At 36.2% G+C, this 24226-nt stretch overlaps 1 protein-coding gene across 3 annotated transcripts in view; it reads left to right on the forward strand.

The window, feature by feature from the left end:
* Window positions 1-9513: 9513 nt before the first annotated feature.
* LOC148850461 (Urb2/Npa2 family protein) overlaps window positions 9514-24226 on the forward strand; it is a 31432-nt gene continuing 16719 nt past the window's right edge. The window contains exons 1-5 of one of the 3 annotated variants that reach the window (XM_088946980.1): window positions 9514-9643; window positions 10858-11122; window positions 11257-12949; window positions 16108-17574; window positions 18037-18404. In XM_088946980.1, the coding sequence (XP_088803106.1) occupies window positions 10896-11122; window positions 11257-12949; window positions 16108-17574; window positions 18037-18404 (3755 nt within the window). In that variant the 5' untranslated portion in view covers window positions 9514-9643; window positions 10858-10895. Of the gene's footprint in view, window positions 9644-10569; window positions 11123-11256; window positions 12950-16107; window positions 17575-18036; window positions 18405-24226 lie in introns of those variants that run through there. The other 2 variants (XM_088946979.1, XM_088946981.1) reach the window with 2 other exon arrangements.

Genomic DNA, 24226 nt, shown 5'->3' on the forward strand with positions numbered 1-24226 from the left:
TTATATTATTGGTTTTAAGTTTTTTTGGATCATAGTCTAAGGGCAACTTTTGGGCCTTGATATCGATAAAAATTATATTTTTAACATAATTATTAAAATAGGCTAACTATTTTTAGGAAAAATATCAAATAGGAACAGAAACATTTTTCATCTCCTTCCTCCTTCAAACCACCAAACAAATCTCCCCAAGATTAATAAATATTTATCACAAATCTATACTTTTTGTTCACCCTTATAGTTGCTATTTTACTGCAAGCAAAAATGGGAAACCCACTCTTGTGTTTTTGCATTTCGTTATATGTATTTCGCTTCTTCACATAGCATACTCATATACCTCTTCCAATCATGATTTTCAGGCCTTAATTGCATTCAAAACTGCTTCAAATACCTCTAACAAGCTTAGTAGTTGGAACCAAACCATTGATTTGTGTACTTGGTACGGTGTTTCGTGTATTTTTCTAGGTGCTTCAGAAGAATAACTCATAGCAATTATGCTCCGAGTTTGGAACAACTCAGATGCAAAGAAGAAAATAAATAAAAAGGAGAGAGAGAGACTGGAGGTGGAGATATTTATTAGATAGTGTGGAGGAAGAATGAGATGAATAGTATTTTTGCCTATATTTGATATTTAAAAAAAATAGTTAACCTATTCTAAAAATTGTATTAAATGATTATTTTTTTGATATTAGGGCCAATCTCTAAATTTGCCGATATCATAAGGACGTTTTTAGCCTATGCAATACACCAATTTGAACCAAACAAGGCTAAGTGCAAGTGAAATCTGTGACATGAATCTGGTTTGAATTTGAATTCCAATTTCCAAAAATAGGTTGGACACACCACAACTCGACTCAAAATAAAATAAAAATGTTGCAGAGTTATGTTTTGTCATATGTTGTCACACGTCAGTTTAGGAAGAGTGCAAATATAAATATAAAGTGTAAAATCTTATGTTATATATATATATATATATATATATATATATATATATATATTAAATGTACATATATTTATATTCCTCCCTAACTGAGCGTACAAAAAAATTACAAAATTAATAAAGTAGATAAGAAAAGTTATTTTAACGTTACTGGGTATGTTCGAAAATTCCATCTCTACACTATATAATAAAAACGTTATGATCATGTCATGTTTGTTCCCATCGAATACGTGGTCACTTGACATTAAAAAAAAAAAAAAAAAAAAACTTAAGCATATGGATCCAGTTACACTAATCCTAAGTTTAACGGTGGTTCAGAAAATATATTTTACAAGAAAAAAAAAGTAATAAATATATATATATATATATATATATATATATATATTTGCAAGATGATGCAGAATCTCTTTACTCTGTAGAAATTTGTAATAACATGGTTCTCTTGTGATAAGTTTATGAATATATTGTTTTATAAGTGGATGCCCCACTTTTGAAATATTATGCAAAAATATCTAGACCATTGACCTTATACAATTATACTAGTGAGTAGACTTATTCATGGGCTGGGTAATTTGACGGGTTGGATGGATCGGCCCGATCTAAGTCGGGCTTGGATAAGATTTTAGGTTTGCGGGTTTGGGTTCGGACTTTTTCAAAAAAGCCCAATCCGAGCTTTAGCCCAATTTAATAATATATTATATTAATGAAAATATATTTTATATAATAAAAAAACATATATAATATATTTTTCTTCTCTTTTTTCAAGTAATAATGAGATTTTTCATTTTTTTGTTGTGTTTTGAGGTCTTTTAGTATAAATAAAACAACTTTTAATTGAATTAAGGAATTTTTTTTCCAATTTTCTAGTCGGGCTCAGGCCCGGGCTTCAACCTTTATAGTCAGGCTAGGTTCGGGCGCAAAACCTAGACCCAATGGTCGGGCTGAGCTTGGGTTCAAACCTAAACATTTTCTGCTAATGTAAAGGCAAAGCCCGAGTCGGGCTGTGAACAGGTCTACTAGTGAGGGCTTGTGTGATGCAAGGGCTTTGTTATAAGAAATTAAGCTAGGAGTCTTAGATTGCATTTGGCATTCCTTATTTGAAGGGCTTGTCTCCTTTTTGCATTTAAAATGCCCTTATGATTATTGAAATTTTAATTGCAAAAAACAAGATAAGTCATTAAGAAAAGGAATGCCAAATGCAGCATTATACTATTCTTTATTGGTTTAAGTTAGACTAAATATATTACGATCATTATTTTTCATGGCAGGTATTATTGTTTGATAAATCTATATTAAATTTCATTAAATTTGTTAATAATATTTATTGAGGTTATTTTTTGTGGGGTCAGGGATGGGGAGTGCCTCCTTGTCCCCGCTTTACCTTGTTGTCATTCCTAACTCGAACGGTTGAACCGTTTGGCCTAGAAACTATCCAAGCAATTGGACCTGTTTCACCCCTAAACCGCTTATTTTCCAAAAACATTTAACTTGGTTAGCAACCCAAATAATGGTTTTTAGTTGCTTTTATTTTAATATATATATTTTTTAAATTGTAACAGGTCGTTCATTTAGACCAGATGGTTGAATCGCTAACCCATAAACCTATGTCCAAAAGGTTTTGGCCTAGGTCATTTTTTAAAACATTGGGATAAATATCACCCCACCCTCTACTTGGTCACCAAAGTTTGGGCTTCCTTGAAACCCACCTTAAATCCAATCATCGATTAAAACAATTGCCTCGAGCGGGTTTTCAAATACACTATAGAAAATATACAATTGTAAAGATGAAAATCCAATTGGAATTAGGTTAAACCCTTATAGGGTTTGGTCAGGTTTGGAAACCATATGTCATTATGTTGGTTTAAATAGAAGCATAAGAGGGTCGGATTAGGCTCAAGGCAAGCCTATATTGAACTTGACTTGTGTTTATTTTTCATTATTTTAAAATTTGATTTAAATCAATTTTAAATATGCAATTTTTATTTTTATTTATTTAGTAATTTGTTATTGATGTGTAATTCAAGTTATGATATTATGCTAAGTTTACAATAGTTTAAAACTTGTAATAATATTAGAATTTGTTATTATAAGTTGAGTGTGAAGACAAGCCCATACCCCAACTTGTTGTGCTTATTTTCATTGTCTTAAAATTGAATTTAAATCAATTTTAGTTTATTTAGTAAATTGTTATTGATGTATAATGTAAGTTATGATATGATGCTAAGTTTACTATATTTAAAATTTGTAATAGTTAGGATTTGTTATCATAAATTAAGTATAATATTCTTGTAATTAATTTTACAGTTATTATTGTTCAAATTGAAAATTAGTAATTTATTTTGAATTTTTTATTATGTTAATAATTTCAAATGGAAATTCAATAAATAATTTTATGAATTACTAATATTAGCTAACTAACTAATTAACTTTGCAAACTATTATTATTGATTGATTTTAACATACAATATATGGGTAATGTCAACACACGGGGCCCATATTATATGTTATACCCAATTTGTATGTTGTTACGGCTAAATTTGGGATATATATATATATATATATATATATATATATTTATTTATTTATTTATAAGCCTCCCAAACTGAGCATAGGGCAGTTTACTAAAGTAGATAAAACGAAGTTATTTTGACATTCTTGGATATGTTAAAAAATACCATATATACACTCTATATAATAAAATTGTTGGAATAATTTCATGTTTGTCCCCAATTAATATATAGTTTACGTGGTCACTTGACCATGGTTTTTAAAACTGACCTGGAGACTAAATCGGTCAGGGGTTCGGTTATCGGGTCGAGCGGTCTAACCATTCAAATCAAACAGTTAGTTCATTCTGATAAAAAAATAAAAAAAAGGTCAAAACTATTTAAACAATTAACCACACAAGTCAGCAATTTGCTGACCAAAATCAATGATTTTTGGGTTTTGGAAAAAACGGAAACCGATCACTTGACTGATTCCTGGTTTTTTCGGTCCAATTTTGAAAATCATGCATTTGACATTCACAAAAAAAATAAATAAAATACAAAAAAGGACCCTTAAGCCTATGGATCCCCCATGCGACTCTCCTATAGCTACAGTAATCCTGAATTCTTGATGGTTGGAGATATATTTTGCAAGAGTATGCAAAATATCTGTACCCTCTAGAAATCTGTATCATGGTTCTCTTGTGTTAAGCTCGCAAATCTATTGTTATATAAGGGGATGCCCAACTTTTACAAGAGTATGCAAAATATCTAGGTGATTGACCTTATATAGTTATATTCCATACCCATTATTAATACCACATGCATGCCTTTCCACATTCATACCCATTACTTTGGTAAAATATATTTTAGTAACGTGTACTTTAGGGCTAGTCTATGTCACTGTGGTCTGTAGTACTTGAATGTTCAAAATTTATCATTTTAGTTCAAAATCGTTACTAATGATACAAATACCCATTTAGATTTTAATAGGCAATAGAGGCATAATTTTGAAATGGACAAAATAGCCATATTTAAATCCATTTTCATTGTGACCGGGCACCATTATTCACTTTATCCCCTAACTTCTCTGCCAAAGAACGGGCGCTTCCTACCGAATAAGTCATACAGAAAAGTGTTGTTGGGAAAGACAATGTTGTTGTCGGAGAAGAGGGATTTAGACCGTTGTTGTAATCCTTTATTTTTCAGTTATTCAATCTATGATAAAGGGGGTTTAGATAACCGTTATTGTCAAGGAAAACGAGTAATTCTTGCCCTCACCACATAAGACAATCAAGCTAAAATAAAATGGTCTCAAGAAATATTAAATAATGATAGTTTTGGCATCTAAAGAAACAAGTAACACATATCATTGCGTGATACAAATAATTAGCAAACTGCTAATGACATGTAGTGAATTGACAATTTTAGAGAGCTCAAATATTGCAGTGGCATGTTTTGAGGTTCGGGTACTAACGCGTTACTATCCCTAAAGTTCCCATGTAATTTAACCTATTTTATTTATTTTTTGTCCAAAACTTACACAGCCACATGGCGTGGGGAATAAACATGGATGGGTGCCAACCATCTATGGAGATTTGGGGGGCATGGGTCTATGGAGATTATGGGGGTATATGGATCATCCCATGGATCCATCGCTTCACATTCATCTTTATTATCCCTGATAATTTCCTTGCTTTCATGCCTAAATGAGTGTGATTTTTGTTGAATTTATTTATTTTTCATTCTCATTATCCATCCATCCATATCTCTCTCTCTCTCAATTGAATTGTATTTGGTCTAATCCGATCCAGTCCAATGTGAGCCTATTACAAATAGACTAGGTCCAGTCCAATCCAATCCGGTGAATATTTTGGATCGTCTAGTCCAGTCCAATTCAATGTCTATATCATCATATCTGTTCAAATTTGTTTTAATTTAGATTCATTTTAATCCAAACATGGTCTATTGACACCCATATTCTTATCTTCTATCAATGGACTAGATATTGGCTCAATCCAACCCAATCCAATATAAATTCATTATGGATGACCAGGACCAATCTACTCCAATAAATACTTTGGACCACTAAGTCTATAATGGTTCAATTCAATATGTCTCATTGGTCTGTCCAATCCGTATAAATTGATTTGGGTTTGGACGAGGTCCAATCCAAAATTGGTCCATTGACTTAGTGGTATTCAATAATATTTCAAATAAAACAATAATAAAGTAATATAGATAAATTTTAACCATTTTTTCTATAAACACGAGTAAGGGGGAGAGAGAGGGAGCCGGACATAGATCATTGCACACATGAAATTTTCAATGTATATTTAAAAAAGAAAAACTCAAAGGTCTATTTAAGTCTTTTACCCTTTTTTTTATTAGGGCAAGTTGGTAAACACATCCCCTTCATTTTGTAACTATGAATCTTCTAACGATAAGCATGAAAATGTCCAAAAAAACCATGCATTATTTTTTGCCAAAATATTTATTTTTCAAATTTTATCTTCATATCAATGGTTACCCTAAAGTTTTCCAATCTCTCTTTTTTTTTTTTGAAATTGATTTATTTTCCCAATTTGCTATTCATATGTATCACTCGAAGGTAAAGCTGTAACTCTAGACTCTTTTTTTTGTTGTTCATAAAGTTTGTATTATTTTTATGTGGAAACCATTATTAGTAATGGCCTTCTAAAAAAATTGTTTCCAATAATAAATGCATTGGGTGTTTTGGACACATTCATGCCTATTTTTAGAGTTGATTCTAACAAAAGGGATCTACTTGCAACTTTGCCGTGAAAGTGTAGGGACATGATTGCAATTACCAAACTTAATGAGAGATTCAACAGTGGTCAGTAAGTTTAAGGAGGTTTTAGCAATTTATTGTTTTTATTATATATATTAGCAAAGACCTTGGCAATGCACAAACTTTATTTATAAGTAAAATTGAGGACGAATCTCTATGACATTTCCAATTAAGCGGTGCCAATCTAAGTCCAATTCAAATATTATTTTTTGGGATATGTCTAGTTTATTCGATCACAATTTAAGTTGTGCTTTAGTGAGAGTGCCTAATTTACTATGCTCTAGATAAATTTATATTATTTTTTTATATCTCAAAGTTGATTTTTATTAATTTATTTTTTTTAGGTAAAATTACAAAAAAGTACTTCTCTTATATCTATAACCCACCTTTGTATTTTGGTCATAACAAAGGCTTACCCCAATAGTTTTAGAAAAAAATGCAAATACATAATTTTTCTTGGCTTTTTCAATAACAATGGCATTGAAGTTACCAAAATACCCTTATCATTGTTAAGGTATTATTATAAATAATTTAACGTTTCAACTCTACCCTCCAGTAATTTATTTTGGCAAACAACTTTCAAAGGGGAATTACCCATACTCTTCTTGGATGGAGTAAGGTAAAAAACCAATGCAAAGACTAGGGTTGTTCATAAGAAGGCCCAACTTGACCAAACCGACCCAACCCAAGTCGGCCGAGTTTTCATCAGCACCGGTTGGTTTCGGTTTTCACACAAGGAAATTGAAACTGACCCGAACCAATTAGTCGTCTAGCTAGTTCCTACTTAACTAAAATGTATTTAGATTATAATTTATAAAGTTTCTTGAAATATAAATATTTCAGCCTTCTTTCTATAAAACGGTTTGACTATTTTATTGATAACTTTTGTCTTACTAGGCACTTATTTTTACATGAAGAATTTATTGATTTTATTCTTTACCTTAATTGAATTCAGATTTATCTTGGACTCTGAACTGAATTCAGATGGCTGAAATGATGGTCAAATAAAATTTCTTATAGTTTTAGGCTTCTCTGTCCTTTTTGTACATGAGCAAAATCGTAACCGACCCAAACTGACCCAACCCGACTCAAACCAACCAGGTCGGTTTTTCTTATCAGTGGATCGATTTCAGTTTCCACCTTAGGTAACCTGACCAGGTCGGGTCGGTTGGGAAAACCTAGTAAACCGACCCAACCCGACCCGTGAACAACCCTAAGCAAAGTAAAAGGAGGCAATTTTTTCAAGGTATATTAGTAAATTTACAAATGAATGAAGTTGGCTAAGGGTAAAATTTATATTTTGAAAAAAAAAAATACTTACATCAGCATTTTGTATTTAAGAATTTCAACCAAATGATGGTATTTGCACCCTTTTTTTTCAAAATAACAAGGGAGATTTTTGTTAAGGTCAAAAAACATGAGAGTTCATTTGTACCAAATGTATGTTTGGAAAGAGTACAAATACAAATATATACGGTATAAATACATACAAAATTAGGTGTGACAATATTGACCCCAAGCCATTTGACCCACCCAACCCACCCGCTCATGAATCCACCCATACCCACCCATTCGAAATATGTGTCATTATGGGTCCAACGACCAATTAGGGTCAAGGGAAAAGGGTCAGAGTGGGGTTGGGTTGAGGGTCCCAGTGGGTCATAAAGGGTTAGGGTCAGATGGGTGAAGGGAAGTTTAGAATCAATTGAATGAAGTTCCATTGTTCCAGGTCCACTGTTCCAACAGTCTCTATTCTCTTTCTTCCGCGCTCTCAAATGTTGACAAAACCATTTTTATGTTCTTATTCCACCAATGACACTTGTAGCAGACCATGGCTGTCACAGATCCTTGGGGCATTTTCTATTCCGAGGGTTTGTTGCCGATGAATAACTTGAAATAAATCCTTTGATCGATGGGGCTCTGGTAATGTAAAGGTTGGAGCTCTACCTTTGAGCTTACTGACAGATTCAAGTTTCTCTCCAAGAGGTTTGATCGACCATAGCTGTTCTTGGTCTTTACAGCACTAGTTCATTTTTATTTTTATTTTTGTAATTGAACAGGTATGAAAATATATATGTTTTAATTTTTCTTTTAAAGTTTATATTTTAATTTGTTTTGATTATTTGATTGTTAGCTATTTCATTTACCATCTTCCTTTGAATTTCTTGCAAATTTATAACTTTCCCTGGATTTTGTTTTTGCATTCTCATGTTTTTTTTTTTATATAATTTAAGTGTTTTAATGATTTTTTTTGCAATTTATTCATTTCCTATATTTTTTGTCCTTTATTTGTAGTTTTTGTGTTTTATATAACGTTTGTTGGTTTTCATAATTACTTCCAATTTTTGCAATTCTGTTTTTCAATTTTTATATTTTTTTTCTAAATATATTATTTTGCATTTTTTGTAATTTTTTTTTGCATTTTCTGCAATCTTCTATTTTTTTTTTACATTTTTTTTTGTTTTAATGAGAAATGATACTTTCATTTAAAATTTTTATAATTTATGATGTTTTACATGTATTATATTTATTATTTTCAATGTTTTTGTGCACTTTTTATTTTTGTATTTTAGGTCAATGTGGATTAGGGTGGGTTGTGACCCACTAACATCAATAAATATGGATAGTCAATGGGTAAGAGGGTCAATATGGGTGGGTTGATACTCAATCCATACCCAACCCACCCATTTGCCACCCCTACAAAACAATACAAAATATAAGGTTTTGCACTCTACATATGTGTATTTATACTCCTTCCAAATTAAGCCATATTAATATATATATATATATATTCATAGGTTTCTTAGAAAACCCAACAAGGTATTTATAATTTTTTATATTTTTAAATGGATTTTATATTAATTAAAACTATACTTAAAATTAACATTTTTATTAACATTTCTTTTATTATTCCTTACTAAAATTAATTCACTATATTAAGTTTTTTACTTTTTTAGTATAGCTTAAGTTGGCTTTAAATTAATTAATTAAACTTAAGTTGGTTTTTTCAGTGCAAAATTGCAAATACCTTACATCGAAGATCCTGGATCTGGAACATCAGAACATGATCTAACAATGACAAATAGAACTCCCAAATGCGCTCCATAAGTGCCCCACACCACATCCCATGTGTATACCAATGACAACGAGTTCGCATTAACACCCCACAGCCAACGCTCCACAGGTGCTCCACACAATGAAACTGGGACACCTGTCCTCCCGCACGAGCTCCATTTTTATGCATGCGGAGCTAACTTGTGCTATCTAACAGGGATCCCATTCCCGCTTGACCATCTTTATCGACTTGACTTTGGAGGATAACCCCTATTTACCATCCTTCCGTCTTCGATCGGAATCTACTGATTTTTCCGATGTGGGCGTTCGTTTCGACGGTCACACCGTCGGAAGGTAATCAACTCTCCGTCTCTCTCATCTTTGTCACACGTCCATTCCTGTATTCTTATTATTTTACCACATAGCTACAATCCTCTTTAATGCCGATTCTAAACCTCCTGGAGTCCCTGTACTTGTGCCAAGATTTATCCTTGTTCCGAAACCTCCAAGCCATGTCACACTTGTTTGGGCTTTAACCCGTTAACTGGTGTCTTGATAATCCAAGAACATAATTGACTTGAAGGCCTTGAGATTGAATTTCGCAATTACAACCAAAGCACACGGATCCAAACAATTCATAGCTTTGCCACAACTGGATGCAGGGGGTTGAGTTCTTTAGTTTTTTCTCGCTTTTCTCGATTACAACAATGGCGAGCGGTTCTTCAGCACAGGGGTTGAGTTCATTCGACCTTGCCGGTGGTGAAAAAAACCCTCCCTCATATGTTTTGTAGTGAAAGAAATAAAATAATAATACAGAAATGATTACCTTCCGACGGTGTGACCGCCGGAATGAATACCGACATTGAAAAAATCAATAGATTTCGATCAGACACAAAAAGACGGTAAACAGGGATTCTCCTTCGAATTCAAGTAAAAAAGAGGGTCAAGCGAAAACGAAATCCCTGTTGAGTTTACATCTGCGCCCCAAAGGGCATTGTGGGGCGCCTCCTTTCGGGCGCATATGTAAACTCATCACCGTTAGCTTCGCAATCATAAAGATGAAGCTCGTGCGGAAGAACAGATGGCCCTATTCCATTGTGTGTGAGCACCTGTGGGGCGCTGATGCGAATTCTGACAATTATGGGAGATGTTCCGTTGGGATGTGTTGTGGAGCAATGTGGGGCGAAGATGTAAATTCTGACTGTCTGACAAATACGTCTAAAATCACGCATTCGCCCCATTGGTTTTGTCCGAACTTCGAACTAGTTTGTTCTGGGGCAGAGGCCCAGGGTCGTCCTTATAAATCCCAATTGCTAAAACCCTAGCGACGTTAGGAACGACTGAAAAAATATTATATATCAAGCTTAGCATATTGCACTATCTCATATCATTTTCATCGACCATTTAGCATTTCCACCAAGTAATCGTGAATTTTACAACGTTGATCTTTTAGAGACTGTTATAATTTGGTGAGACATGAAATACATAATCTACATATCCGTGCTTAAACCCTATGAAATACGAACTCCAGAAGAACATTCAGGCATTCGCTTCCCGCTTTTCTGCAGTTCATGAGGAATCTAAGTAGGTTTTGAAGAACACAACAATGGCGGAGTTGGAAACAAAACCAGAAGGAAAACACAGAAAGAAGAAGAGAAAACTAAGCAATACTGAAACGGATAAACGGGGTTCAGAAGCTTCTCGTCTGGAGAAAGAGAACGAATTGAATGAAGAAGGGCGAAAAGAATCGAATCTTAATACCAAACAAGGTGGATCGTGGAAGAACCTGGACTTGATTTTATCTCTTCAAAACAAAGAACTCGAGGTTCAAAGGTCGGTAATCATCTATGCACTTCTGTTATTCTATGTTTAACTTTGCGACCTTTCGACAAGGCCCCCCCCACCCCCCCCACGCACACATTTTTTTTTTATTTTTTATGGGTAAATAAAGGTTAATTTTCATGTAGGAAAGTAGAATTTGCTTTCCAGTTCGTCAATTCAAGAATCAATAGTCAAGGGGACGGCGCCAACGGTTGTTCCGAAATGGTGAGCATTTTACGCCTAATTGTGTTCCTTAGCGAATGGATTCAGTCAGTATTGATTTCTTCAGACAAGAAAATTATGGTTGAGGGGAAGAAACCTCATTCTGGAGTCATGGAAGCTTGTTTGGATTTCAGATGTTGGGTCATTTTCAAGTTCTGCTTGGTGGAATCTGCAAAGTTGCACATATCCCTGAGTTTCTTACCGAATTTGTTGGGGGCAATTTCTTGCGTTGCAGTGGATGCGTTGTCAGTAGTTCGTGACATGGCACAACAAGAAAAGGAATTAGTTTTTATTGGTGAAGGCTTTGAACTATATAGTCTTGTTGCAGATTGCGTTTCCTTGCTATTCTCCTCCTGTGGCAGGGTTTTCCATGCCAGTATAGAGCCGTGGCCTTCAATTGTTATGTCAGTGATTGATATTGTTCAAGAGATCTACTCCAGAAAACTTGCTAGTAGCAATTTGGGCTTTATTCTACTTCGCCTCTCATGCCTGGTGCTGGACCTTTTCACCAGCTTTTTGAGTGTTAGAGTCCTCCCAAATCCAAAAAATGTTTTTCGTGTCTTCAGCAAAAGACTTCTAGAGCCACTAATGAGTTTGTTCGTAATGTTAGATCTTCAGACTGATGACACTAATTCTGTATGGACAGGAAACCTATTGAAGATTGTCAAAGATATATTGTCCAATGGATTATTCCATGCGGCCCACATGGATGGCTTTCTTAGCACACGGAGTACGGAGAACTATATAGAGTCGCATAGCATAAAAATAAAAGCTATGGAAAAGAAAGACATGAAAGCCGTTGCAAGAAGCTATCACAGACATTTTTTTGAGAAACTTGAAACTATTATGGCTGAGAAGAAGATGTCGGCATTGGGTGGCCTTGGAGAGCTGTTTCACTTGATTGTCATAAGAGTAAAGAAGCAAAAAGGAGTCTCAGTGTTTTCTGAAGGTAGTAATGACACGATAGGCATAACAGGGGTTCCAAGACATTTAGAAGGTTATAATAAGGACTTTAGATCCAGAAATTCTGTTGGGAGTAGTAATACAGTCATAGCGAAGACAAATCTTTCAAGTAGGTTGGATGCAGAAACAAGTAAATCGCTATTTGACCTCTTTGTACGGTTCATGGAACCTTTGGTGCTTGATCTTGAAAGGCATTCTAAAAATACTTTGGAAGCAGGCCCCATGTTGCTAGATGCCTACTGCACCCTCAGATCAGCCAATAAGATACTTTATGTCTTTATGCATGAAAGATTGTATGTCCGAACAGAGGATACATCTGAAGGAGAATGTCTTAACTTCTTGAAGGAGGTCTACAGTACAATTATATCGTTTTCTGCCAAAATTCATCAATTCTGGTTGGAATCAAAGATATATGAGGGAAGAGATATGGAGATGCCAATTTTAATAGCAAAAGAGATTATTTCTGTTCTTTCATATTTGTTAGAAATTGAATATGAGGTTACTGGTAATGATCTTGTAAGCTTATGGCTTATGATGCTTTCCTTCTCAGCTATTGAGCTATCTTTAATAGATACACCATATCAATGTGGATTAATTTCGGATATTCAACACTTTGGGTGCCAGTTGATTCATATTTACAGTGAGCTTCGGCAGGTTAGTGATCTTTCCGATTTTATTACATAGCGATTACTATACATAATTTCATCTGGTAGAGTAGGATACTCCCAAATATTCTATTTTTCATATCATGCTTCTTTACTCTTTTCTATATACCAGTTTTCTTTTTGTTCCTTACCTTTTCTTTTCAATAATATTTCTTATGAAGTCATTTCTTTACTCTTTATCCTTTTTTATCCTTTTCAATAATATTTCTTTATCCTTTTCAATATCTTTCTCTTTATTGAAAAGTTGGTCTATAACTTTGATATAAGATATCCAGTGATTGCAGGGAATGTTAGGATGTAGGTGGGGACTGAAGCATAAAGGCAGTCAAGAAAGAGTCCTGCCCTAAATAGGAGTTCTCCTTTCTGTTGTAATTAAAATGAGGCAGTTTGCTACTAGTCCCCATAAGCAATTTATGAAAATTTGTCCTTTAGGCTCACTTTGGAAAGAGTACAAATACAAATATGTACAATACAAATACATACAAATTAATATAAAATACAAGGTTTTGCACTCTACGCATTTGTATTTGTACTCCTTCCAAACTGAGCATTAGTTTCTTTCTTTCTTTTTTTTTTTTAAACTTTGTATGTTAATGTAAATGGTTAACATTTTTCTAGATGCCCAAAGCACCAATCAACTAGACAATTAACAACTAGAGAACTAGTATGAAAATTATTAGACGGTGAAAGGTTTCTAAATGCTCCAAAATCTCAGAAGACACAATGCATCCAAAGAAATTGCATCAAAATGCAAGAAAACATATCAAAGTGAAGAAGGAAAGTCAGAAGACTAAAGATATATTTAAGGAATGAAATCAACAAATAAGGCATGAAGTACACTCATGATAAGAAATTGAAGAGGTGGTCAAATTTAAGCAGGGGCAGTCTCTTCAATTTAGCCTTACATTGATGATCTACTTTTGAACACATTGAAGGTGCTAGAAGAGCTAGGGGCAAGCCAAAAAGGACTTAGGTGGAAGTAGTAAGAGATGATTTAAGTGCCTATAATTTAACGATGGATACAGAATGGAATGGTAAAACAAGATTCATGTATCCGACCCCATATAGTTGGGACAAGGCTTAGAGTCTAATATCCAATCCCATATGGTAAAACAGGACTCATGTAGCCAACCACATGATAATGATGATGGTCCATGATATTCTGAGCTTCATAGTCTACTTGGTGGTCAAAGATTGTTGTTTGGTAGAAATATATGCAAGTAGAACCTAGAGAAAAGGAAAACTTAGACCATAGATTTTATAGGGGGAATAAGAATTGCATTGCAATAGGGGGACTGCATGACAAGAAATGTCATGGTAAAACTTAATATGATGGAAGCAGTTTGGGGGAACCCTATAATTTCAGGAATTGGGGGAGTACAGGTTATTGGAAGTATGGATATATGATCACAATGGTTGGATAGATGGCTGCAATCTCGAAGAAAAGTTATAAGATCTGCCCAGTGATTTAAAAGGTGTGCTTGAGGCGCACAGGCGAGGCACATTTTGGGGTATGTGCCTCACTCAAGTCTTAGGCGCACCCCTTCGCCTTGCACCTTAGCCTAGGCATGCGCCTTTTTAAAATTTTGTGCTTTTTGCTTTTTTTTTTTTGAGTCTAACGGCTGGGCCGGGGTCTCCGAGAACCCCCTATTTGCTAATGTTGTTCATTCATTCATTGCAATAAAATATCTTCTTAAAAGCAATGAAAGTTATAAAATCATTATTCTTTACATGAGAAATAAGAATTTCAGACCCTAACATAGACTTGTTCGGGCTTGCCTCGAGGGGCGTGGTACAAAGGCGATTCATAGAATCAAGAATGCAATATGTTTTACATCACATTAGCTACTTGAAGCAATGCAATTAAGGAGAAAAAGATATTGTGGATTTTACATGCTTGGAAATGCTTTATATGTTTGCTTTTATTTTTAAATTTTCATATGAATATGCTTACATGTTATGTTTATGTATTTTAGTTTTAGATAATAGGTTTTTTTAAACATTTGTTTTAGAAGTTAAGTTTATATTTTATTAACATTATGTTTAATATTTTTGATTTTTTTGGCATTTTTTTGAATTTTCTGATTTTTTTTTGATTTTTTAGCTTTTTTTTTTTGTAATTTTGCGCCATGCTTAAAAAGGCGTGTGCCTCGCCTTGTGCCTCAGGCGCAAATTGGCCCTTGCTTGACAGATAGGTTAGCTAGAAAAGAGGTAAATATAAATCAATCATTACTGGGGAATGATTCTCCAAGGTGGAAGTTTGTAAGATAAAATCAGTGGGGAGGCTTGTGGGGACTAGGTCTTCATTAGAGGTGCATGGCACAAAATTGTTGTATATCATTTTATAAAACTATACCGTTGCAGATAAAAAAATACTTAATCGCACATAAGAATGATGTGAATAATTGGCCTAGTTTTCACTCCAGGATGAGAAACATAAAGTTTTATGTATTAGCCCTTGCAAGAAGTAGAAATAAGAAGATTAGGAAAGTAAAAAATAGAAAAAAGGTTGAGAAGGACATGGTGTGGGACAGACCACATGCTTTAAAGCTAACCTCCTTGGTTTAATTACACTTCTAGGAGCAAGTACTCTATGTTGGTTAGTTATGTTAAGGTGGTGCGTTAAATCCAAACGGCAGAAACAGAAGGGAGAGCATGAACATAAAACCACATGAGCTCTCCTATTTCTATTAGATAGGTGGCTAGTTTTGTATGGCTGTTGAATATCGACTAAAAAATATGTATGGCTTTTTGTTTTTATTTAAAAAAGCTAAAATGTGTCTACTCATTAATTAAAAGATCCTTGTACACCAAAGGTCTGTACAAAAGATATGCATCCAGCATTCGGACACAGTAATATACAACCATAATAGCCCTATAGTTCAGGACTTACAAAAAGAATCTTCTGTCAAAAAGAAAAAAAAAAAGGCTGTGGTTGGTCTAATTTCCTATAATTTACTGTTAGTGCAGGTTAATGTGCTGGGTTAAGTCAAAATGGTAAAAATAAAGGGAGAATATGGACATAAAAACCATAAGAACTCTTCCATTATTAGATAGGTGGGTAATTTTTTTACAACTTTTGAAAAAGCAAAAAGAAAGAAGTGCTTTGATTTGGTCTGTTTTTCTTATAATTTGATGCTTATGCAGGTTCATGTCCCCCTTTTTGCATTATGTAAAGCAGTGAGAGTCTGGGGAAACAGTAGGAACGATGGTTTTTCAAGATTTGTCTTCTTCCCCACACTTTCTTTGCCCTCTGAAACATGTGTGGAATCGGTGGTAATGCTAGTATGCTCACAAAACTTTAGGATTTCCATTTCTAATGCTGTCAAATCTACACCGGAAGGGCAAGTCAGTGGATGCATTAAGCAGTTACAAGCAGATATTTCAGAATCATTGGAATTGATTAAAGTTTGTATTTTGAGGGCTAGTGGACAGGAATCTGGAGAGTCAGAAATGCCAAGTTGCAGCATGTCTCTGCATCCACACACCGAACTTTTAGGAGGGGTTTTGTCTGAAATATACACACTTGTATTAGATTCTTCCACTGTCACCATGGGGAATAGTATTCTTGTTGGTAGCTCTGTAAAAGACATAATGACTATAATACGTCCAACCTTATCTTATTTAGCTGGAGAGCAGCCAGTTAGTGTGCATGAGTTCCTTTTTTCTGTTACAGGGAAAACATTTTCCAATGATGAGATGCACCAATGCAGAAATGATTTGCCGACATTGCCCTATAGTGTTTCCTGGATATTATTGTTTTCCTTTCGCTTGTATATTTCATGTCGAAGCTTGTTCAAGCAAACAATTAGTCTCATGCCTCCAAATTCCTCAAAAAAGATGTCAGCCACAATGGGGGATTTATTTACAGCATGTTGTGGAAAGGATTGGATAGACAGGAATGACTGGATGGACGAAGGCTATTTTTCTTGTGTTATTAAATCTTCAACTTCTCTTCTGACTATTATACAATCTGTTTCAGATGCTTTCCTTCAGGAAAGTGGCATTGGATGTGCACCTCTTATTTATGTAATGCATGCAATGTCTTTCCAGAGGCTTGTTGATTTGAATAGGCAGATAAAAGCTGTTGAGTTCCTGCAGGAGAGGGCTGCAAAGTTAGAAAAAACGAAGTCAATGGATGATGATGGCTCATGTCTGTCACTAAAAGAAAGCAAAAAATGGAAAAGGTGCATCTCTGTTCTTAGGGAAGAGTCATCTGGTCTGACTAGTTTCCTGATGAGCTACCTCTCATTAATTGCGAAAAAGGTGTCTTTCTCCCCAAGTAAATATGTAACTTGTGAATCAAAAGAAGCAGAGGGTATGTGGGAAGATAATGAATGGGATCTTTGTGTCTCTTCTGTAAACGAAAAGTCATTGCCTACTGCAATTTGGTGGATTCTTTGCCAAAATACTGATATCTGGTGCATTCATGCTACTAAGAAGAAGACGAAGAAGTTCTTGTTGCTTTTGTTCTATAACTTTTTGTCATCTGTAAGAAGTAATTCGACAGATATTGAAAAGCAGAATATGGACAAAACTCTTCATCCCAGGACAGTCACCATGCAGCAAATCTCTCTTAAACTTCTCAGAGATAATGTTCTCTATGAACAAACAGTAAGATCATATTTCTGAAATCTCCCCATCTGTATGCACACAAACCCAATGTCTGTGTATGCTTAAGTTATTTTTTTTCTTGGTAGCACCCCCAAGGAAAATCTGAGATATGACCTTACCACTTATGTGGCAGCTTGATAGGGTCAATTTGTTTGCACATATGATTTAATGAGACATTTTAGTCACCCCTCATCACATGGCTGAAAACCCCTCTTTGATGGGCATCTCTATTCAAGAGATTCTAAATGCTCACATGGACTGAGGTACTATACACATTTCAGAAGGTTGCCCAGTAGATGGACAGTATGGTTGGCCATACCGGCCTTCCATGTGGCTGGGGGTTGGGTTTTGGACCTCTCCTGTTGTTTCTGAAATACTTTTCTTTCTTATTTTTTGCTTTTGCTGTCATGAGTGTTATTGTGAAATCACTGCATTACATATTTCTGTTTTTTCTTGTTCTAGATTCTTTGCAGGCATCTAACATCAAGATTTTGCCGCACTCTAGAGAAGTCAATATCACCACTCTTAATCTGCACTTCCTTCAAGTCTTTTGATTTTAATTTGCCACCTGATTGGGGCACAGATGTGTCTATGCTCGAGAACTTAAATAGCACACATGGTATGCATGATGGTTCCTTATTATCTGAACCAGATTCCTTTCAATCTTGTTTGTCTATAGAACACCACAATGGGGAAAAAGCCTCTTCTTTAACTAGCATGGAACTTACAGCTTGCCAAAATTTGCTTGATCTCTTATGCTGGATGCCAAAATGTCATGCAAATTCAAGATCCTTATTGATATACGCAACCTATATTCTCAACCTCGAAAAGTAAGTTTATTTTGTGTAGTCTTGTTATTCCCAGTTGTTCTGCTCAGACACATTATGGTGTTATGCTTTATATTTGTATCATTTTGTTGTCCTTATAAGAGATGGGGATATTTGTTGTTCCTTGGCCTCTTTTTGGATGAGTAACAAACAATATTTTGTTAATTTTTTAGTATAGAAATTTACACAGGGGGCATGAAAGCAAGAAACAATCTTTACACTATACTACTCTCTATATTCAAAGCAGTGTACCTATTTTTTTGAAGGTAAATAAAAAAGAAAATTTCAAAATCAGTGTACCTTTGGGAGCAGTCAGGGCAATCCAGGGCGCTCTGGAATGGGAAGGGTCTTGAGAAATGAGGCTGGAGATATTGTACTTCTCTATTCAGGTCCTTTGGGATTTGGGGATTCAGTTAGAGCAGAACTATTAGCAGCCATACAAGGAATGCAACTTGCAAATCAATTAGGAGTAGGACAACTTGTTATAGAAGGGAACTCCAAGGTGGTGGTGGGGTGGTTGCAGAACCCTGAGGAAACTATATGGTGTTACAGAAATGAAGTAAAAAAATTTTAGTGGATGACAAGGAATATCTGTTAATACACAGTGGGTGGGGATATCAGCAAATGCGTTGGCTGATGGCTTAGCTAAGCAAGGGACAAATAGGGAAGTCTTGTTTTGAGCTCAGCTGTAATGCTTGTCTTTTAAGTTTTTTTGTAATCAGTTGAGAGAGGCTGCAACTCGTGCCTCTCCACGGGCTGTTGTATGAGTTCTCCACTATCTTTTGAAGTAATAAAACTATCTTTATTAGAATTATCAAAAAAAAAAAAACTATCTTTATTAGAAAGAGTAAGGAACTGAATGTACAAAAGTTAATTATTGAAGGGGACTCAAAGTTGGTGTTAAGCTGGTTACAGAGGGGAAACTGTCTTTGGAAGTTTGCTAATGAAAGAAGGGAAATCAAATGGCTAACTAGGGGGATGGACATCCAATTTCAGTGGGTGAAAAGAACAGCAAATGCGTTTGCAGATGCTTTGGCAAACAGGGGGTGGGAAGGGATCAATTGTACTGGGCAATATTGTGAGTTCTTATGTTGCTCTCTTGTAGAGAGTTGGATTGATGTACCTATTTTTTTATGAATCTGATGAAATTCTGTTATTGATAAACAAACTATCTTTATTCATAAAAAAACAGTGTACCTTTTAAAGACAAATTCTTACTGTTTTTTTCTCCTTCAAGACAAATTTATACTGTTAAGGAAAACTGATAAAACTCATTAGATGTTCGTATATGTTCAGATCAGAAGAAAGAAGGAAAAGAGAGAGAGAAGGAGAAGGAGAAATAGAAGAAAAAGAAGGAGAAAAGTCACAGCCGAACTAGAGAGAAAAATCTCAAAACTTCTAGTCGGCTCTTCTTTTATTTATACTCTTCTAAGATATACTAGGATTACCATTGTGCCCTCACTTAAGTGAGGACCACATCAGCAGAGCAATACATATATAACTCAACATAAAAGGACTGTACTACCCTTGTACAGCCGACTCTAACACTCCCCCTCAAGCTGGTGAGTATGTGTCATATGGTCCCAGCTTGTTACATATGCAGTCCACTTTTCCCCGATTCAACCCTTTGGTAAACAGATCTGCCCATTGATTTCCTGTGTTCACATATGCTGTACTTATCACTCCACTAAGCACCTTCTCACGTACAAAGTGGCAATCCACTTCTATGTGCTTCGTCCTTTCGTGAAACACTGGATTAGATGAGATATGAATTGCAACTTGGTTATCACAGTATAGTTTTATATGAGTGTCAATCGAGTATCCCATCTCCTCTAGTAGATGCTTCAACCACACCAGTTCGCATGTTGTGTGAGCCATAGCCCTATATTCAGCCTCTGCACTGCTTCTTGCTACCACTATCTGCTTCTTACTCTTCCATGTCACTAAGTTCCCACCAAGAAAAGTGCAATACCCTGTTGTGGACCTTTTGTCAGATATGGACCCGACCCAATCAGCATCCGTGTATCCCTCTATCTCAAGACTTCCTCCGCTCTTATACAACAAACCACGACCTGGAGCACCCTTCAAATACCTCACAATCCTTAGGACTGCCTCCGGGATTCTCAGATTCTGCATAAATTGACTCACTACACTGACCGCAAATGAGATATCATGTTGAGTGATGGTTAGGCAATTAAGCTTACCCACCAGCCTTTTGTACCTTCCAGGATCCTCAAACTCCTCACCTGTATCACTACCCAATCTAGCATTCAGTTCCATAGGTTTTCAGCTGGTCTGGCACCCAACAACTCTGTTTCCTCTAGCAAATCAAGAACATATTTCCTCTGGCACAGATTAATACCATTCTTGGACCTTGCAACCTCTATCCCTAGGAAGTATCTTAATTTGCCAAGATCCTTTGTCTGGAAGTGATCATGCAAGTAAGTCTTCAACTTGTCAATTCCTAGCCTGTCACTGCCTGTGATAACAACGTCATCTACATATACCACCAAGAGAATATTCCCAGCATTTGATTCATAGCTGAATATGGAATGATCAACCTGACACTGTTTCATTTCAAATTTCTTCACCACTTCACTAAATCTCCCAAACCATGCACGAGGAGATTGTTTAAGTCCATAAATAGCCTTCTTAAGTCTACAGACCTTCTCACCCTCCCCCTGAGCAACAAATCCTAGTGGTTGCTCCATGTACACCTCCTCAAGAAGATTACAAAGTAAAAAGGCATTCTTGATGTCAAGTCGAAACAAGGGCCAATCAAACATAGCAGCAAGAGAAATTAGAACACGAACTGACCCAATTTTGGCAACCGGAGAGAAGGTGTCTGTGTAATCAATACCATACTGCTGTGAATAACTTTTGGCAACTAACCGAGCTTTCAACCGTTCAATACTTCCATCAGGTAAGTATTTAACCGTGTACACCCACTTACAACCAACCACATGCTTACCAGGAGAAAGAGTAGTGAGGTCCCACGTATGAGTACGAGTCAGGGCCGAGAGTTCTTCTTCCATTGCTTGGTGCCACCCTGGACTATTGAGGGCTTCTTGGACATCCTTGGGAACAGAGACAGAGGGTAACATAGAAACAATTTGTCTATGGGAAGCCAAAATGTGAGATACATAAACAAAATTGGAAAAGGGATGGAGTTCTGCAAAGCAATGGGAAGATCAAGGTTAGAACTTGGAGTTGGGGCTGGGGTGGGATCAACCGCCGGATCTGTCGACGGTGATGAAGCTAGGGGAGGACCGATGCCTAACAATGTGTATACACTTGCCAGATAGGTGGTCCTCTCTCAGGTAGCTGCACTGGAGGCAAAGATTGGGTCACGACTAGAACAAGAGGAACGTGATCCGGCCTGGAAAAGATGTATCCGGCCTGGAAAAGAAAGGAACAAACTTAAAAAATGTAACATCAGAAAACACAAAAGAATGCCGAGAACGAGGGTTATAACACTTATACCCTTTTTGAGTCATAGAATAGCCAAGAAAGACACACTTAGTGGATCTAGCATCCAACTTGTCCATTTCAGGCCCAAGATAATGAACGAAACACGTGCATCCAAAAACTATGGGAGTAAGGGGAAAATGAGACAACGTGGGAAACAAAACAGAGAAAGGGGACTGACCTTCAAGGATAGACATGGGCATACGATTAATAAGAAAGCAAGATGTGAGTACAACATCACTCCAAAAGGGTTTGGGGACATTCATCTGATGTAAGAGGGACCGAGTAGTTTCCAAAAGGTGACGGTTTTTTCTTTAAGCCACCCCATTTTGTTGAGGGGTGTAGGTACATGAGGTTTGATGGATAATGCCATGTTGTTCCAAATATTCTTGTAAGTGTGTGGAAAAATACTCGCGACCATTATCAAAATGAAGAATTTTAATATTTATACCAAATTGATTGCGAATTTCAGCATAAAATTTTTGGAAGATAGAAAACAATTCACTCTTTTCTTTCATAAGGTAAAGCCATGTCATCCTTGAATAATCATCAACAAAAATTACAAAGTACTTGTAACCATTATAAGACACTACTCTGTTTGGACCCCAGGTGTCCGAATGGACTAAAGAAAAAGGACTTGATGTACGACTATCGACTCTAGGACTAAAGGAGACACGATGATGTTTCCCAAACTGACATGACTCACAATTTAAATTGGAAAGACGACGCAACGACAGAACAAGTAACTGAAGAGCTCTAAGAGATGGATGACCAAGTCTGCAGTGCCACTGATGAATGGAGAGATGACTGAAGAGCTGTTGCCGAACCACCTCCATCAAGATAATACAGTCCACCAGTTTCATGCCCTCCACCAATCTTCATCCCCGTCTTGAAATCCTAAAACACACAAGAGGAAGGGTAAAAAGTTATTGAGCAATTAAGAGACTGAGTCAGTTTACTAACAAACATCAGGTTAAAGGGAAACTTGGGAACATATAAAACTGAGAAGAGGGATAATGAGTCAGTGTCAACATTACCAACACCACATATGGCTGATGTAGAGCCATTGGCAAGAGTAACAGATTGGGAAGTGGAAGACGGAGAAATGGATGAAAACACACATGGAGTTCCAGTCATATGATTGGAAGCTCCAGAATCTATAATTCAACGGGAAGATGTGGATGCCAGACAAGCCATACCTGTGTGTGTAAGGGTAGCTGTGTTCTGTTGAGATGTACCCTGAATGAACCGCTCATACTCATCCCATGAAACACTCACCATCTCCTTTCTGGAAGTATCTGTAGATGTAGTGGGGATCTGATTAGTGACTTGAGATTCTTGTCTTGAGCTACCACCATTTACAACTGCATGATTCGCCTAGGTTGAAGGTGGGCCATGGAGATCGTAGCAAAAGTTGATAGTATTGTCCCTCCATACCACAATGAGTACACCTTCTCTGAGTATTACCACGTCCCCAACCACGGGCTCCCCCTGAGTCTCATCCTCCAACACGACTACCACCACGATTATACCTTCCACCACCACCACCACCATGACCATGCTGACCTCCTCTACCACCACGACCTCCCCCTCTCGTAACTGCAAATGCAGACCTATCTGACATAGTGGAAGTCTCTATGGGTCCAACTGAAATCCTCCGAAGACGAGCAAACACTTCCTCTAGAGAGGGAAGAGCAAATCCACCTAATATCTGTGCTCTTGCGGGTTCATACTCAGATTTCAGCCCTACTAAAAATATGGTCACATCCAACTGCTCTCTTTGTTCTTGCTGAATTTTGACATCAGGTGTAATAGGATGATAAATATTCAACTCATTTCGTAAATTTCTCATACTGGCATAATAGTCCTCAAGACTCTGATTCGCTTGTTGCAGATTGAAATACTCTTGGTATAGTTGGTAAACCCTAGTAGTGCTATCTTGTCCAGAATATAGTTTCCTTGCATGATCCCAGACTTCCTTGGCTGTATCTAAAAACATGAATTTACACTAATTTTGGACTCCATGCTGTTCCATAGCCAAGTCATAATTTGAGCATCCTCATGCTCCCATTTATCATATCCCGGAGAATCAATTGAGGGTTTATCTTCCCTCACATGTTTCACTTTCTTTTTGGCTTTCAAGAAAACTTCAACAGACTTGGCCCAAGGGACATAATTCTCACTATTCAGTTTTATAGAGGTCATCTGCACATTCAGATAATCAGAAGGCACCATCACACTTGATTTGTATTCGCTGCTGTCTCCCATGACTGAACAAAAAAACAGTGGGAGGTTGTACCACTAAATTGTTACTCTACTGCTCTAATAAATCACCACACTCCACACGAATGATTAAA

The sequence above is a fragment of the Nelumbo lutea genome, chromosome 5 (assembly GCF_056320005.1).
Source record: "Nelumbo lutea isolate HS-2025 chromosome 5, American lotus-T2T, whole genome shotgun sequence".
Classification (NCBI taxonomy): Eukaryota; Viridiplantae; Streptophyta; class Magnoliopsida; order Proteales; family Nelumbonaceae; genus Nelumbo; species Nelumbo lutea.